This window comes from Rhagoletis zephyria, unplaced genomic scaffold (genome assembly GCF_001687245.7).
Source record: "Rhagoletis zephyria isolate East Lansing unplaced genomic scaffold, Rhagoletis_zephyria_1.1 Rzeph_scaffold_01083, whole genome shotgun sequence".
NCBI classification, from domain to species: Eukaryota; Metazoa; Arthropoda; class Insecta; order Diptera; family Tephritidae; genus Rhagoletis; species Rhagoletis zephyria.
The window spans coordinates 67,437-83,540 of record NW_016158167.1 but is presented as its reverse complement, the minus strand read 5'-3'; the positions used below and the strand labels follow the sequence as shown (position 1 = coordinate 83,540).

Sequence of the window (16,104 nt, the reverse complement as noted above, 5' to 3'; positions counted from 1 at the left end):
TATTATTATTATTATTATTATTATTATTATTATTATTCTGATTCCCATGTAAACAAAATTCTCTACTTTCTCGAAGTTAAACTTGTCAGCAGTGTCGCAGATACCAAGGCGGGAACGCGCAGACTGTTTGTTTGATGACAGGAGATACTTCGGCTCGTCTTCGTTTTCCAACAGACTCATTGGCTTTTCTTCCTTATCCAACATGGAAAAGGCAGAATGGGCTCGCGGTGTCTGTTCTCGTTTTTTGTGTTTTTTTGCTTTTTTAAAAACTACATTAAACTACCTACAATCTTAAGCATTTTTAAGGCATTATTTGGGAACGTATCAGACATAGGAGCTTTCAACCTTTTTTTTTAAGCGACGGGTGTAGCCGCTGGATAAACAATACATACAATACAGCAATAGTGAAAAATAATGATTGTTGTGAACGATACGGCCGCAAGCGAAAAAAGTCTTGTAACAAAGTTCAATAAAAGGAACCACTTCCGAAATCGAGAAACAGATGACTTTTCAAGAAGTAGAAGAGGACCAGAAAGTATTTCCTTACCTGAGATCCAAAAACGACATTTTTAACAATTTTAACAAACTTTAAAGTAGTTATGTTATACCTGATTTTACTCAACATGGTTTTACTTAAACCATGGCTTTACTTATATAGTTGTTCGGTTGATTTAAAATTAGTTCGCTGTTTTAAAAACTACATTAAATTAGCTGAAATTTGATGTATGACAATTTTGGAAAAACTGTCACTATTTGGAAAATCCTAACGAACAAATTTGAAATTTTAGGCCGTGTGGGTAACTTTCACGTTAGCTGTATTAAAAAACTGACTACGCCGTTCGAATTGGCGGCTTATTCTACATAAGGTTTGGTATCTTTTGTTTTTATCTTGGGCAAAGTGAATGTTTTTTCGTATAAAAATATAAACCTATGGTAAAACAGTCTTTTAAATTGCAGATTTCGCAGTAGCTCATTCAGTTTTCGCAATATTGATTTTTTTTTTCATTTTGTTAGGTTCCTAGCGCCCTAGTTTCCTATTCTGCTGCCAGAGGAAGGATCTGAAATACTTTAGCAAAATAAGGCATCTAGTGGACAGCCATCAAATCTCTTTCTTAGAAGTATATGGGTTTCAAATGCATCACGCCCTCTTTTCATGGCAAATAGTTTATATTGTATCTAAAATACATACAGAGAAATGTAGTAAGAAAAATTCAGTTTGTGTGGGATGTGCCAATTCCCATTTTCAATTTCATTTTTCATTTCATTTCATTTATTTCGGTTCAGGCATTAGTGCAATAAGATTCAATCTTTTATAGTACAACAATGATAAAAGTAAAGATAATGCTTATTTATTTATATATTGCAAATTAAAATTCTAAAATATATACAAACGCATATGACACATTCAATTAAACAGAAAATAACACGGATACATAAAACTTATAACATATATACAAACATTATGGTATGTTAACAAAGCTCAAAAAATCACTTAATTATATATTATTGCAAATATGTAGATGGTTCATCAATTTTTAGCGAAATAATTATAAAGAGTATTTATGAAGTTGCTTCTGTTGATTTTGCTCCTAATGGTATTGACCCTAATTTTCTACCTCGATTATGGAATTAATTTTATATGTACATCTCGATGCAAAGTTACAGCACTGTACCATAAATATTTCCAGAGATATGAATGTACGTAATAGTATAAAAAATTCAGTTTGTATGGGAGGTGCCATGCCTCCTTTTTCAATTACCTTTATTTTTCTCCATGAGTATGGGACTGGTTTCTTATATCTCCTTACTAGGTTCTAGTACTCTCCATTTGTATGGAATCTGCCACACGCCCTTGATATATCCAAATTATTTGTATCCTATGGCCAGCAAGGGAAAGCCTGCTGTAGGTGTACTAAATTTAGTTAAGATTCGTCATGCGGTTTAGGACGCAACTGCGGACATATATAATTTGTGGCGCGAGCTAAAAAAGTCGACCGGGAAAAAGGCGCATAAAAAACTTCAGCGGAGAAAGACTTTTAACGTAGTTGACGGCGAAGACGGACGCGTAAACTTATTTACATGATCAACTATGTTTGCGGGTGTAACAGTATGTAAATTCCCCAAAGAGTTTTTGGGGAATGATGCTGAAGTCACAGTCCTTGGCCAAGTATAAATCGATGATTACGCGTCTTTCTTCGCCGAAGTTTTTCTTAAGCGCCTTTTTTCGTAAATTTTTTTTATGCGTCTTTTTTCGCCGTCGAAACACTAGCGCGCCTTTATTCGTGTCTAGTGCCGTTATGTACTCGTAAGTGCATAGAATAATGCGTTATTTTACGTTTTTTAATATTTCTAACAAGAACGTAGCAAACATTTATTTATCCTAGCATTTTTAAACATTAATTTCGCACAGTTTGTTTTTTAGCTATTGCGAAAATCAATACAATTACTAACTTTTTTTGCGAGTCAGCATAATATCATGTTCTGACCGACATCGAAAATATTTTTTGGTTGCTAAAACTGTCTTTCGACCTAAAACACTAACAGCCGGTGTGAACAGCCTTCAGCCAACAATCCCAAAACTCGTTTTCAAAGTGTTTTCGTTGTCGGTCAGAACATGGTATAATGAACAAATTTCTACGCATCTTCCACTACAAATTCAAAGTTAAACAATTTTACGCAAACTGCTATTGCATTGACTTTGCTTTAATTTATGAAAAATTTACTACCATTTCCCTTGAATATTTTAGGTTGCTGAGTGTCACTTAGAAGGTCGTGAAGTCATGATGGTGACAAGTGGCGCAGTGGCCTTTGGCAGTCAAAAATTAGCACAGGAATTGCTTATGTCACTTTCAATGCGTGAAACCCTGTCACCAAAAGATCCTACGCGCGCAGTTAGTAAACACAAACAGTTTGGTAAATAAGTATCTGTTTTTATTAAATTAATTTTACAGGAGCAGGGAACGCTGCTTGAACCGAGAGCTGCAGCTGCTGTGGGTCAATCTGGTCTCATGTCGCTGTACGACGCTATGTTTGCTCAGTATGGCGTGAAAATTGCTCAGGTATGTGTACATACCAATTAAATTGCTAATTATTTCGATTAGTACATATGTATATAATTCACAAATTTTCGGCTATAGGTTCTCGTAACTAAACCGGATTTCTACAACGAGGAAACACGGAATAACCTATTTTGTACACTTTCCGAACTGATTAGCCTTAATATTGTTCCGATTATAAACACCAACGACGCTGTTTCGCCACCAATGTTCTTAAAAGATGACGATCTACCAGTTGGTTCGAAGAAGGTAATTGGTTCTAAGAAATAGGGATAATTGAAGCTAAACTTTGTGTTTTTAGCAACATGTACTAATATTTTATTAGAAGTCCACTAAATATGTATGCCGTCACCTGAAATGCAAAAAGACGTAACAAACATCATCGCTGAAATGCAAAAAGTCATAACTAATAAAAAATTCAAATTTTACTTTTTGATTTATATGATGGATTTCATAAAGTTACAACTACCCACATCATTTTATGAAAAAAATAAAATAAAAATATCAGTCACGACCTTTTCCATTTCAGTTGCGATGTTGTTACGTTTTTTTGCATTTCAGGTGACGATGTATGTACATTAATATAGGCTGACCTCCAAAACGTCAATTGCATTGCATACGTACAAAGTTTAAAGTTCCATAACGCCGAACCACAATTAGTTAACAATGTATACTTTTCCAAAACGCATCCGAAATGTTATCGAAACGCATCGCTAGAGTAATCAGCGCATCAGAAACAAAGTAGATGCTTCGTTTGTTTTTGGTAACCATTGGTGTTTTAAAAATGGAAAATTCTGAAATGGTAATCATTGTTTTATTAAACATTCAAAATATGCAATATATATGGTTGCAATGCAGCAGAACAGTGTCCAAACATTTAGGGGATTCACAAGACGTGTTAACCGTCGTAAAATCTTAAGCTTAACACTTGTTTATGTAAAATAGCGGTTAAAATGGTTGGGGGGTTGGCTAATTATATATTCTTTATCAGTTTAAAAGAATTTCGGTTTAGTTAGAAATCCCCTAAAACCATTTTAATTAAAAAAGATGTTAACCTTAAGATTTTACGACGGTTAACACGTCTTGTGAATCCCCTAATTGTATTGGTACGTTTTGGAAGTCAGCCATACAATAGAGGCCAATAGCACAACAAATACATACATGTATTGGTCCTTAGTATTTAGTTTTCCTTTTTTTTATTTAATACTAGCCAATGCCCGCTTACTTCGCGGCGCCTAATAAGAACTTTTCGTTGGCCAATGCAAAAGAGCGTTTAAAAGCAAAAATTTACTGCAATGTTACATTTTTGGTTTAAGGTGAAACCACTAAAGCGCAATATCTTCCTCGCACATAGGCCAATAATAGTAACGCCGTGATACCATATGGAATACGAATCCCTTTCGGTGTCATGAGCCTTACCGATGTTCTTAACCTGCAGTGAAATCCCAAACTAGTCAGGAATAATACTAGTTTACAACTAGAATTTCCTGACAGAAACCAAACTAGTTCGAAAATTACCANTTTTATTTGACTTCGACAGTTTAATACTATAGAGTACACCAAATATTATAACTTTTATTTGGGTATATTGATAACCGTTAATTGCTTAAAAAATAATTCAATTAATTCGTTAACTTTAATTATCATTATTTTGTTATTTTTGAAAACTTTCAATTATTTTTGACTTTCTTTAATCTATATATTATTCTGAAACAAGGCGCTTATTCCCAGCGATCTACAAATCGTACAGAGACATATTATATATCAAATTAAAGTGCCCGATCTGAAACTTTGCACAAACTTTTCAGATTTAAGATTCATTGAGCCATTTTGGAAATATTTGCGTCGAAATATTTTAAAATTTTTACATTGAGCAAAGCATTGCTACGTTCATTTCGAGAGGCAGCGCCTCAGCGGGACATATGAGAAAGGAAAATTGTTCCATTTATTCGCTTTCGTCTCTGCTTTTGTTTCATATCGATCAAAGCATTGCTACGTTCGTGTGCATGTAGGCAGCGATGCAGCGGAAGATCTGCAAAGATAATGTTCCCTTCGTCTCTGTACATACACAAAATTGTTGCATATACACACATTCATTCATACACATTTGTTAAGGCACAAGTGCCAAACTATCAACAACAATATTGCTTCGTTCGTGTTCATATACGCAGCGCTACAGCGGGACATAGAATGAAAAATTGTTCCATTTATTCGTTTTCGTCTCTGTTTTTGTTTCATGTCGAGCAAAGCATTGCTACGTTCATATGCATGTAGGCAGCGATACAGCCGAAGATCTGAAAAAAGATGATGATTTTGGCTTTGTACATACACCCATATGTGCATCTTTCATGGTTTCTTTTAACGTTTTTTTCTAACGAGAAATATGGATCTATATTACAAACATATACATGTCTTTCTCCCTTTTCTATAAGTTTTGATTGAAAGGTAGTAAAGAAATTCCAACGATAGGAATAACAGTGGCTCTAAAACTGCAAATGGGCACAAACATACATAAGTACTTTACGTTACAGTTATTTGCGAGCTCTGGTATGTATGTATGTACATATGTGTCAAGGCAAAAATGCGAAAACTATCGGCAACAATATTTGTTTTGTTCTGTTCGTGCTATTTGCAACAAGCAATTTTAGAAATTTTGATTTTCCAAACCATAAAAGATACAATAAACGTTTATAAAATGTCAGGTGAAAGGTGTATAAGGCGAAAGCGAAGTTTAACAAGTCGAAGAGAAGAGGTGACTTTTATTTAAAAAAATTGAACTTTTAGAGCCGCAGACACGTATCTTCTATGGCAAGTTCTTTCAAAGCAGCCTTAAACCCTGTAGTTCTTCCGGAATATAGTTCACTTGGGGGCTTAACAAGTACATGCTTGCAGTGCAAAGCAAAACATTTCAGCAGTGAAAAGGAAAGTCTATACCTTTTATTGTTTCATAACTTATAGTCTTAACACGTATTTGAAATTGCTACATTTAGGTAAGAAATGGCTTTGCGACATGTTGTCACGCTGGAAAAGTCAAATTTCCAGCATTACCTGTACCTGAGTTTTTAAAATCTGTGTTTGAAAACGATTTGAGCTCTTGGCGCCGACATTACTTGGAGCACATACGGCAACTAAACAGTTCGTTTGCTTTTGCATCATTCGAAGCGAAAATTGCAGAGCCAACAGGACGTGGACCATATTGCTTCCTAATACATGGATCCATATATCATAGGGTGGGTCCATTGCATGCAGATAATCCCGCCGAATCATCCTACGCTCAGCTGTATATTCTTGACACGGATCAAGCAATTGATATTAGGGCGCAACACAACTCAAGTTGCGACAAGTCTTTACTGAAAGAAATTCATGAAATGCTTTCGAACATTAACCCCTTGGCCCGTGAGTATAAGCATATGGCGCAGGTAGAACGTGAAGAAGAGCAGAGAGAAAGAGAAGAAAATCCAGGACCGCATCAGGTTAGCATGCTACTTTTTAACAGCGTTAGTGACCTGCAAGTCGAAATTTGCGAATATTTCCGCGTAACTCTGACATGCGGAACTTATCATTTGTGTCAACGCTACACAGATTATGTGATCCTTTAGTTTATCCCCTTTTGTTTCCATATGGCGAGCCTGGATATGATGAAACTCTCCTGCATGAACAAGATCAACGAACGGAGCATAGATTTAAATTAACACAACTGCAGTTTGTTTCTTATCGCATGGCGATTAGAGAAGGTTTTAGTTTGCTTCGTGTCTCAGGTAAACTTTGGCAACAGTATTTGGTTGACCAATACGTCAGAATTGAAGGAGCACGTCTGGCCTTTCTGTGCACCCATCAGAAAGAACTACGTGTTGAAACATATGCTGGTTTGCATGATTATTTAATACGTAGATCCAATATTGAAAATGTGCGTCCTGGCCGTATAGTTGTTCTGCCTTCAAGTTTTGTTGGCTCCCCTCGCAACATGAACATGAATTACCAAGATGCCATGGCTATTGTGAGAAAACATGGAAAACCGTCTCTTTTCATAACGTTCACATGTAATCCCAAATGGCCAGAAGTCGTTCAAAATATAGAAAGATACCAAGGATCGGAAATGCGTCCAGAGCTGATAGCCCGTGTTTTTAAACAGAAACTCAAAGAGCTTATGAAAGATATTTCACAAAAGCATGTGTTTGGGAAAGTAAAATACTACCTATATATCATTGAATTTCAGAAGAGGGGTTTACCTCATGCCCACATATTGGTAGCCCTTCATGAGGAGGATGTTATTCGTGAGCCTTCTAAAATTGACCTGGTTGTTTGCGCTGAGATTCCTAATAAGGAGACAGAGCTTGAGCTGTATGAAATTTTGTCGAAATGTATGATTCATAGCCCGTGCGGCATACTTAATCCATCATCGCCCTGCATGACTGCTGATACTGGAATTTGCTCAAAAAAGTATCCCAAATCTTTTCAAATTAATACGCTTTCAAATGTAAACGTCTATCCCCAATATCGTCGCCGCAATGATGGAAATAAAATAGTTGTTCGTGTCAGTCAAAATTCAGTTGAATTAGACAACCGATGGGTAGTCCCCTACAGTAAATATCTGACCAAAAAATACAATGCTCATATTAATGTAGAAACATGTTCATCTATAAAGAGCGTAAAATATCTTCACAAATATATTTACAAAGGCTTTGATTGCGCAACCGTTCAAATTATCGAACAACAAATTGATCGTGCGGTTTTTTATGATGAAATATCTACATTTGTAGATGATCGATATGTTAGCGCTCCTGAAGCCTGCTGGAGGCTTTTAGAGTTTCCCATGCAAGAAAAATCCCACACGGTGAAAACACTTGCAGTTCACTTGCCAGAGGCACAAAATATTTTTTTTCGTGAAAATAACGCTGAAATAGCTGATACCCTTTCTCGATGTCGCGATACCACCTTAACCGCATATTTCAAATAAAATACTGTGGATTCTTTTGCTAATACTTTGTTGTATTATGAAATTCCTGAATACTATACTTGGCAAGAAGCGTCGCGCTCATGGCAAAGGAGGAAATGCCAGGGCAATGCAATTGGCAGGATGTATACGGTCGATCCAAAAAATCGTCAACTTTTTGCTTTACGTTTATTGTTAACTTCGCTAAAAGGACCAAAGTCCTTTACAGATTTATTGACTGTGAACGGGGAATACCTGTCCTCTTATTAGGAATCAGCAGTAAGGAGAAAGTTGTTGGCGGACGATACGGAATGGATAGCTGTACTTGAGGAAGCCTCTGCCTTTAAAATACCTGAGCAACTTAGACGTATGTTTGCAATGATTTGCGTATTTGGGGAACCAACTTCACCAATTGAGCTCTGGAGAAAATTTAAACTCCATCTTTGTGAAGACTTTCTAAGGGAAAATTCGGAAGACAACAGCGAGCTTTTGGCATTGAGAAATATAAGCCATGTCTTACAATCGCATAACACATCTTTGAAAGACTTCGGTTTACCTGCAGATGATCTTGCCACTGAAAACTTAGAGATAGAGAACTTTAACATACACGATGAAGTACTATGCGCCCAAGCACTAAAGGAACAGCTTAATCCCGAGCAAAAGTATATTTTCGACCAAATAATCCTTGCAATTTCCACTAGCAATGAAGTCATAAAGGCTTTCTTTATTGATGGTCCTGGCGGCTCCGGCAAAACTTTTTTGTATAAAAGTATAATCCACCATATTCGTAGCCTTGGGCAGAAGGTAATATCCGTAGCTTGGACAGGGATTGCTTCAATTTTACTTCCTGGTGGAAGAACGGCACATAACGTGTTCAAATTCCCAATACCCTTGACTGAATCTTCTGTTTCCCTTATTAAACCTGACAGCAATCTCGGAAAAGCAATCAAATCTTCCATGGCAATAATATGGGACGAAGCTAGCATGGTTCCTGGGACTGCTTTACTATGCTTAGATCGGTTATTGCGTGATATTCACCAAAATGAAACACCTTCGGAGGAAAATTTGTTTTGTTAGGTGGTGACTTCAGGCAAGTTCTTCCTGTTGTCCCCAATAGCGCACGCGCCGCTATAATTGGAAATTGTTTGAAACGGTGTTCACTTTGGAAATGTTTTAAGTGTTTTAAACTCTCGACAAAGATGCGTTCTAAAGAGTCCGATTATTGCAATTTTCTTTTGCGTGTTGGAGAAGGTCGAGAACTCTCGCCAGACTCGAAAATAAAGTTACCAGAAGAGATTATTTTGCTAGATGGAAATTTAATCGATTGGGTATTTGAAGCTCAATCAGGTGTAATTAATGAAAATCATTTGAAAGATCGGGCAATTTTGTGTCCAAAAATGAGCACTGTACGATAATTAATACCGAAATGATTAATATGTTGCCCGGAGAAGAAAAGGTTTATTATAGCGTCGATACTATCGTTTCTGAAGATCCACTGGAGCAAGTCAGATTCCCTACAGAATTTTTAAATTCACCTAATTTCAGCGGGGTTGCACCTCATGAATTAAGGCTAAAAGTTGGAACAGTTGTAATGTTAATCCGTAATCTTTATACATATGAAGGGTTAGTTAATGGCACTCGCGTAATAGTTAAAGCACTACACTATAATTGTTTGGACGTCGAAATTTTAACAGGTGCATCACAAGGGAAACGAATTTTACTTCCCCGTATAAATTTACAGCCCAGCGAATCACCACTTCCTTTTGTTTTAAAACGTCGCCAATTCCCAATTTTTGTTTCGTTCGCAATAACAATAAATAAGTCTCAAGGTCAGACTCTAGCAAAAGTTGGTGTTTTCCTGAAAGAGGATTGCTTTACGCATGGCCAGCTGAACATGGCATTGAGTAGAGTACGATCTTGCAAAGATATCAAAGTTAAAATTAATGACCAAAAGAAATGTACTGCAAATATAGTTTTCCATGAAGTATTACATGAATAAATTATTGTTTTTAGAAAAAACAAAAAATGTTCATTTTATATTTTTTAGACAATAGAGCACCCCGATTTTCGGGGGTTATTACTAGTTTCTATTATCAACCAACAAGCCAAACTATAGACAAAAGTTAAGAATATTTAACAACTGCTTGAATTATTTATTTATTTTATTCTTATCCAAGTCTCACATTTTAAACATTAACTATTACTTTTATAAATTTTTAAAAAGAATAGACTGAAATATCCAAAGTTAATGAATTTAATTTATTTTAATGAATTACTCCCTTTTATTAGCTCCGGATGTAACTATGTTATATTGATGCGCCTAAAAGATGCAGCGATTTCTATTCTCAAGTTACATACCTGTACATGCAGTACGAATGGAAATCATAATAGCGCGGTTTTAGTTTTTTAAACTATAATTATATTTTTATTTTAGTTCGCTCAAAAATGAACTAAAGTATTCATTTTATTTTTAACTAAAATGTTTTGTTTTGCATATTCAATATTATTAAAAAAGATAAAAAATAGTACTTATTTTACCTGAAACCTTTTACTTTTAATAACATTTATTGAAAAATTCATTTAAATTTATGTTCGAAAGTTTGGAATATTTGTGTATTTATTTTTGCTTTTAATTAATACTCAAAAAATTTAACACTAATTACACTGGTCTACAAGGGTTTTGCGAATAAGACGGGACCTGGTGTTTCCGAACGGATTTTTCGTGCTGAACACGAATCCGGGGTCAAAAATGTCCCATCACGTCACGTTTTCGAGAAAAAAGGGGTTGAAACCCCTAAAAACAGCGTTTTTGGCCATTTTCGAAAAATTATAGAGCTGAACCCTGACGTGGTACAAATTTTGCATATATCAGAAATTAAAGGCTAAACCGTGCCNTCAAACGTTTTTTAGTGTATATTCATGAATTAATTTTCTTTTTTGACTACCAAAGTACTAGTATTTTTCTGTCTATTTTGAACTAGTATGAGACTGGTATATCTCTGACCGAAATCTGACAATTGCCATCTCGTAGGACATCCAACTGTTAAAAATACCAGTTGACTGCATGGAAAAAAGATAGTTGGCTGACTAGTTGGGCATGCGGTTCATACTAGTTGTGAGGTAGTTTGCAACTAGTTCATTTGACTACAGGGTATTTCCACCTGTGAGATTTCTGCCAAGCATGCGTAATCTTTTTCTATGATCTTGCAACTACAACATTGGTGCGATGCGTATGCCAATAAAAGTTCTCATAACGAAACTCAAGACCACAGAAGTGCGTTTTCTGTTTTAGGAGGGCCAAGAATCCTAGCTGTCCTACAGGATGAAAAGTTTTCCGGTACATTGGCTAAATGAGTCGTGTGATCTCTTGAATATCTTTCAAATGAAGCAATTGATATACCTACGGTGATCTTTCCTTGTGAATTCGCCACTTTTACAACTCGTGGTAATATTTATAAACTGATTTCTGGGTAGATGTAAGATCGCATGATCGTGCATGAGGGCGTCAGACAAACTAAGCCCCATCCTTCATTTAGACATCTGAAAACTAAATTCGTATAAACTAAACATAGGGCCAAAGCAGACCAACCAAACGGGGTTTCTATATATTTCGGCTGCAGCGCCCTTCATTGGGTCCATTTTCTGCAAAACCATTGCTTACCATAAAACGAATACGTGTTATGAATTTCAACCTCGACTCCAGCGGCACTCATCGGGTCAATTTTTATAAAAGTATTTTTCATCATACAGGTACATAGCTCACAAATAAAATTTGAACGAAATCGGTTAATAAATACGATTTTTATAATTAACTCTACTCCAGCACCACCTAGCGAGTTTTCTAGTAGCATGTAATAGGACCATATATGGGTAACGCTTCCTCAAGTGGGCCCCGAATTTACCAAGATTATTATATTTCAATTATATTCAGGAAGCGCCGAGTTTAGTAGTCGAAAAGTACACTGTGTAAATTTTGTTGCGAAATTCCAAATAGTTTTTTTTAATCAACAATTGCAAATTTTTGCAGTGTTTTGGAAATTTTTATTTTTCTTTGAAAGTAAGTGTCCGAATGAAAAAATTTTGTTGGGTGTAGTTCAATGTTTTTTAAATATATTAATATTGGGAATAGTTTAATGTTTTTTTAAATCTGGACCCAAAAAAAGAATTGCTTACCATAAAATGAATACGTGTTATGAATTTCAACCTCGACTCCAGCGGCACTCATCGAGTCAATTTTTATAAAAGTATTTTTCATCATACATTTACATAGCTCACATTTAAAATATGAACGTAATCGGTTAATAAATACGATTTTTATAAGTAACCTACTCCAGCACCACCTAGCGAGTTTTATAGTAGCATGTAATAGGACCATATATGGGTAAGGCTTCCTCAAGTGGGCCCCGAATTTTCCAAGACTATTATTTTTCAATTATATTCAGGAAGCGCCGAGTTTAGTAGTCGAAAAGTACACTGTGTAAATTTTGTTGCGAAATTCCAAATAGTTTTTTTTAATCAACAATTGAAAATTTTTGCAGTGGTTTGGAAATTCTTATTTTTCTTTGAAAGTAAGTGTCCGAATGAAAAAAATTTTTTGGGTGTAGTTTAATGTTTTTTAAATATATTAATATTGGGAATAGTTTAATGTTCTTTTAAATCTGTACCCAAAAAAAAAATCATATGGACACTTACTTTCAAAGAAAAATAAAAATTTCCAAAACACTGCAAAAATTTTCAATTGTTGATTAAAAAAAACTATTGGAATTTTGCAACAAAATTTACACAGTGTACTTTTCGACTACAAAACTCGGCGCTGCCTGAATATCACTGAAAAATATTGATCTTGGTAAATTCGGGGCCCACTTGAGGAAGCCTTTCCCATACGTAAGATAACCTCCGACAATCTAACGGAGCTCTATTCAGTGGTTTTTGATGCATTGCATTTGCAATTGGTTTTAGAGATATATTGGTTTTTTTACGTTTTAGGAATATCCCCTAATTAAGCTCCCTAAACCTCTTTAGTTTATTATCTGTATTGTATTATTTAATTTATTTTACCAATTTAAATGAATAAAGGTATTCAAACACGTGGAAGATCCCCTAAAATATTTTCGGCATTAAAATTTGCGAACCTCTTTGGTTTGATGCCAATATTGCAGTATTTAATTTATGATATCTCTTTAATAAAAAAAAAGTTTTCAAACAAGTGGCAACAGTGTTGCCAAGTTTTGGATTTGAAAAAGCACTAAAACCCAAAAAAACCGCGTTTTTTCTCGAAAAATCACCAAATTTTTTATTGGAGGATTCAATGGACTTTGTATGCATACAAAATTTTATTGTAGGTATGTCGATTCAAATTTATAAAAATTAATGTTTCTCTCTCGGCGGTCGAAGGTTCGTTATTCATTTTACTGTTAGGAGATGCGGGTGCTTGTTGTAATATTCGTAGAAAATATAACAAATTCAGCTTGAATTAAAGGTCTAAAGATCTCTTCCTGGTCCCAGCAACATGGTCGTTTTTACAGGCAATGGCAAATTACCGTATGTAATTCTGGCATGATTTAAAGTTCTGCCACATATTTTTCTGACAAACATAGGCCTTTTCGCCTATGATTGTCATTGTGACATGATTTTGTTTCCATTTTTGTAAAGTTCCTTACGAAACTTCCAATTGCTCTAAATTTAACTTCCTTTTTTGTTTCAGATTTACAGTTTTGGTGTCTTCAAACTAAAAAAAGCACAAAAAAACGCACCAAGTACCAACTCAAAAATTTTCGCGTTTTGAATTAAGAAAAGCACTAAATTTAGTGCGAAAAGCACTAAGTTGGCAACAGTGGATGGAAACCTTCCACAAAAATATGTTCAGCTGTAACAGGCTAACCTAATATTCGCGGCTTGCGTTTTGGTACGCACGCCGTCGAATTTGTTTTTTTGCGTCACCCGAAATTGGCTTGCGTGCGTTTGCATTTGATTTCATTGTGCGAAACGTCAAATCAAAATGTCACGCAGAACAAAAATTGGAAATTGAGTTAGCTTCATACGCACGCCGTTCAATTTCGGTTGGTCCCATACAAGTTGTATGTGCATGAGAAAGTTTTGACAGTAAATTGGCGGCGTGCGTGAATATTAGGTTAGCCTGTAAGCCTTTGCAAACCTCTTTCTTTTGACAGTCATATTGCAATATTTATTTTATCGTATCAATTTACTTGAACTGACATTTTCAAACAGGTGGGTGCTCTCTATTTTTTTCTTCTATTTTGAAAATTAGACATCTAGCGATACATAGGTGAAAACTGAATTTGATTCCATGCTTTAGTCTTCGAGTGATGCGCGTACAAATATACAGACAGACAGGCAGACAAAAATTCTAAAAATTGATGATTTGGCTTCTGTAGCTCTAATAAAGACCCCATATTAATTTTTCTTTAATATCTATAATGTACAGACATCATCTGTTACAATTTTATTATAAGTACAAATATAGATTTCATTCAATAAAATTTTTCAAACAGGTGGCAACCCTCCTCGAAAATATTTTCGTCCGTAAAATGTTTTAACCCTCTTGAGTTTGATACCCATATTGCAATATTCATTTACCTTAAAAATTAATTTTAATTCAAATTTTCAAACAGGTGGAACCCTCAAAAAATATTTCCGTCTGTAAGCTTCCTTAAACTTCTTTCTTATCAATTTACTTAACCTGCAATTTTCAAAAAGGTGGCAACTCTCTAATTTTTTCTTTCTATATTTTAAGTTAGACCTCTAGCAATACATAAGTGAAAACCGCATTCAATTCCATGATTCGTTTTCGAGTGATGCGCGTGCAAACATAAAGACAGACAGACAGATAGACAGACAGACAGAAAGTCAGACAGACAGACAGACAGAAATTCTAAAAATGGTAAAACTGTAACAGGCCGATGTCTGTACATTGTAGACATTAAAGAAAATTTAATGTGGGGGGTCTTTATAAGGGCGACAGAAGCCAAATCGCCCTTATAAAGACCCCCCACATTAATTTTTCTTTAATGTCTACAATGTACAGACATCGGCCTGTTACAATTTTATAATATGTACATATAGATTCATTAATGAAAACTGCATTCAATTCCATGCATTAGTTTTCACCTGATTGAATTAAATTTAATTTTTAAGATAAATGAATATTGCAATATGGGTATCAAACTGAAGAGGGTCAGAAAATTTTACTGTCGAAAATTTTTATTAAATTAAACTGATAAAATAAATGAAATCTATATTTGTATTATAATAAAATTGTAACAGATGAATTCTGTACATTATAGATATTAAAGAGATAATAATAATATGAGGGTCTTTATTAGAACTACAGAAGCCAAATCAACAATTTTTAGAATTTGTGTCTGCCTGTCGGTCTGTATATTTGTACGCGCATCACTCGAAAACTAAAGCATGGAATCAAATTAAGTTTTCACCGATATATCGCTAGATGTCTAACTTACAATATAGAAGAAAAAAATTAGAGAGCTGCCACCTGTTTGAAAATGTCAGGTCAAGTAAATTGATACGATAAAGTAAATATTGCAATATGGCTGTCAAAAGAAAGAGGTTTGCAAAGGCTTACAGCTGAACATATTTTTGTGGAAGGTTTCCACCCACTGTTGCCAACTTAGTGCTTTTTGCACTCAATTTAGTGCTTTTCTTAATCAAAACGCGAAAAGTTTTAAGTTTGGTGCTTGGTGCGTTTTGTGGTGCTTTTTTTAGTTTGAAGACACCAAAACTGTAAATCTGAAACAAAAATGGAAGTTAAATTTAGAGCAATTGGAAGTTTCGTAAGGAACTTTACAAAAATGGAAACAAAATCATGTCACAATGAAAATCATAAGCGAAAAGGCCTATGTTTGTCAGAAAAATATGTGGCAGAACTTTAAATCATGCCAGAATTACATACGGTAATTTGCCATTGCCTGTAAAAACGACCATGTTGCTGGGACCAGGAATAGATCTTTAGACCTTTAATTCAAGCTGAATTTGTTATATTTTCTACGAATATTACAACAAGCACCCGCATCTCCTAACAGTAAAATGAATAACGAACCTTCGACCGCCGAGGAAGAAACATTAATTTTTATAAAT

General features: G+C 35.0%; 1 protein-coding gene across 1 annotated transcript in view; it reads left to right on the top strand.

The window, feature by feature from the left end:
* LOC108362743 (delta-1-pyrroline-5-carboxylate synthase-like) overlaps positions 1-16,104 on the top strand; it is a gene marked incomplete at its 5' end in the record, with an annotated part of 83,470 nt that overhangs the window by 31,372 nt on the left and 35,994 nt on the right. Inside the window, 3 exons of the mRNA XM_017615861.1 lie at positions 2,748-2,891; positions 2,952-3,059; positions 3,138-3,305. Coding sequence (XP_017471350.1) covers positions 2,748-2,891; positions 2,952-3,059; positions 3,138-3,305 — 420 coding nt within the window. The remainder of the gene's footprint in view (positions 1-2,747; positions 2,892-2,951; positions 3,060-3,137; positions 3,306-16,104) is intronic.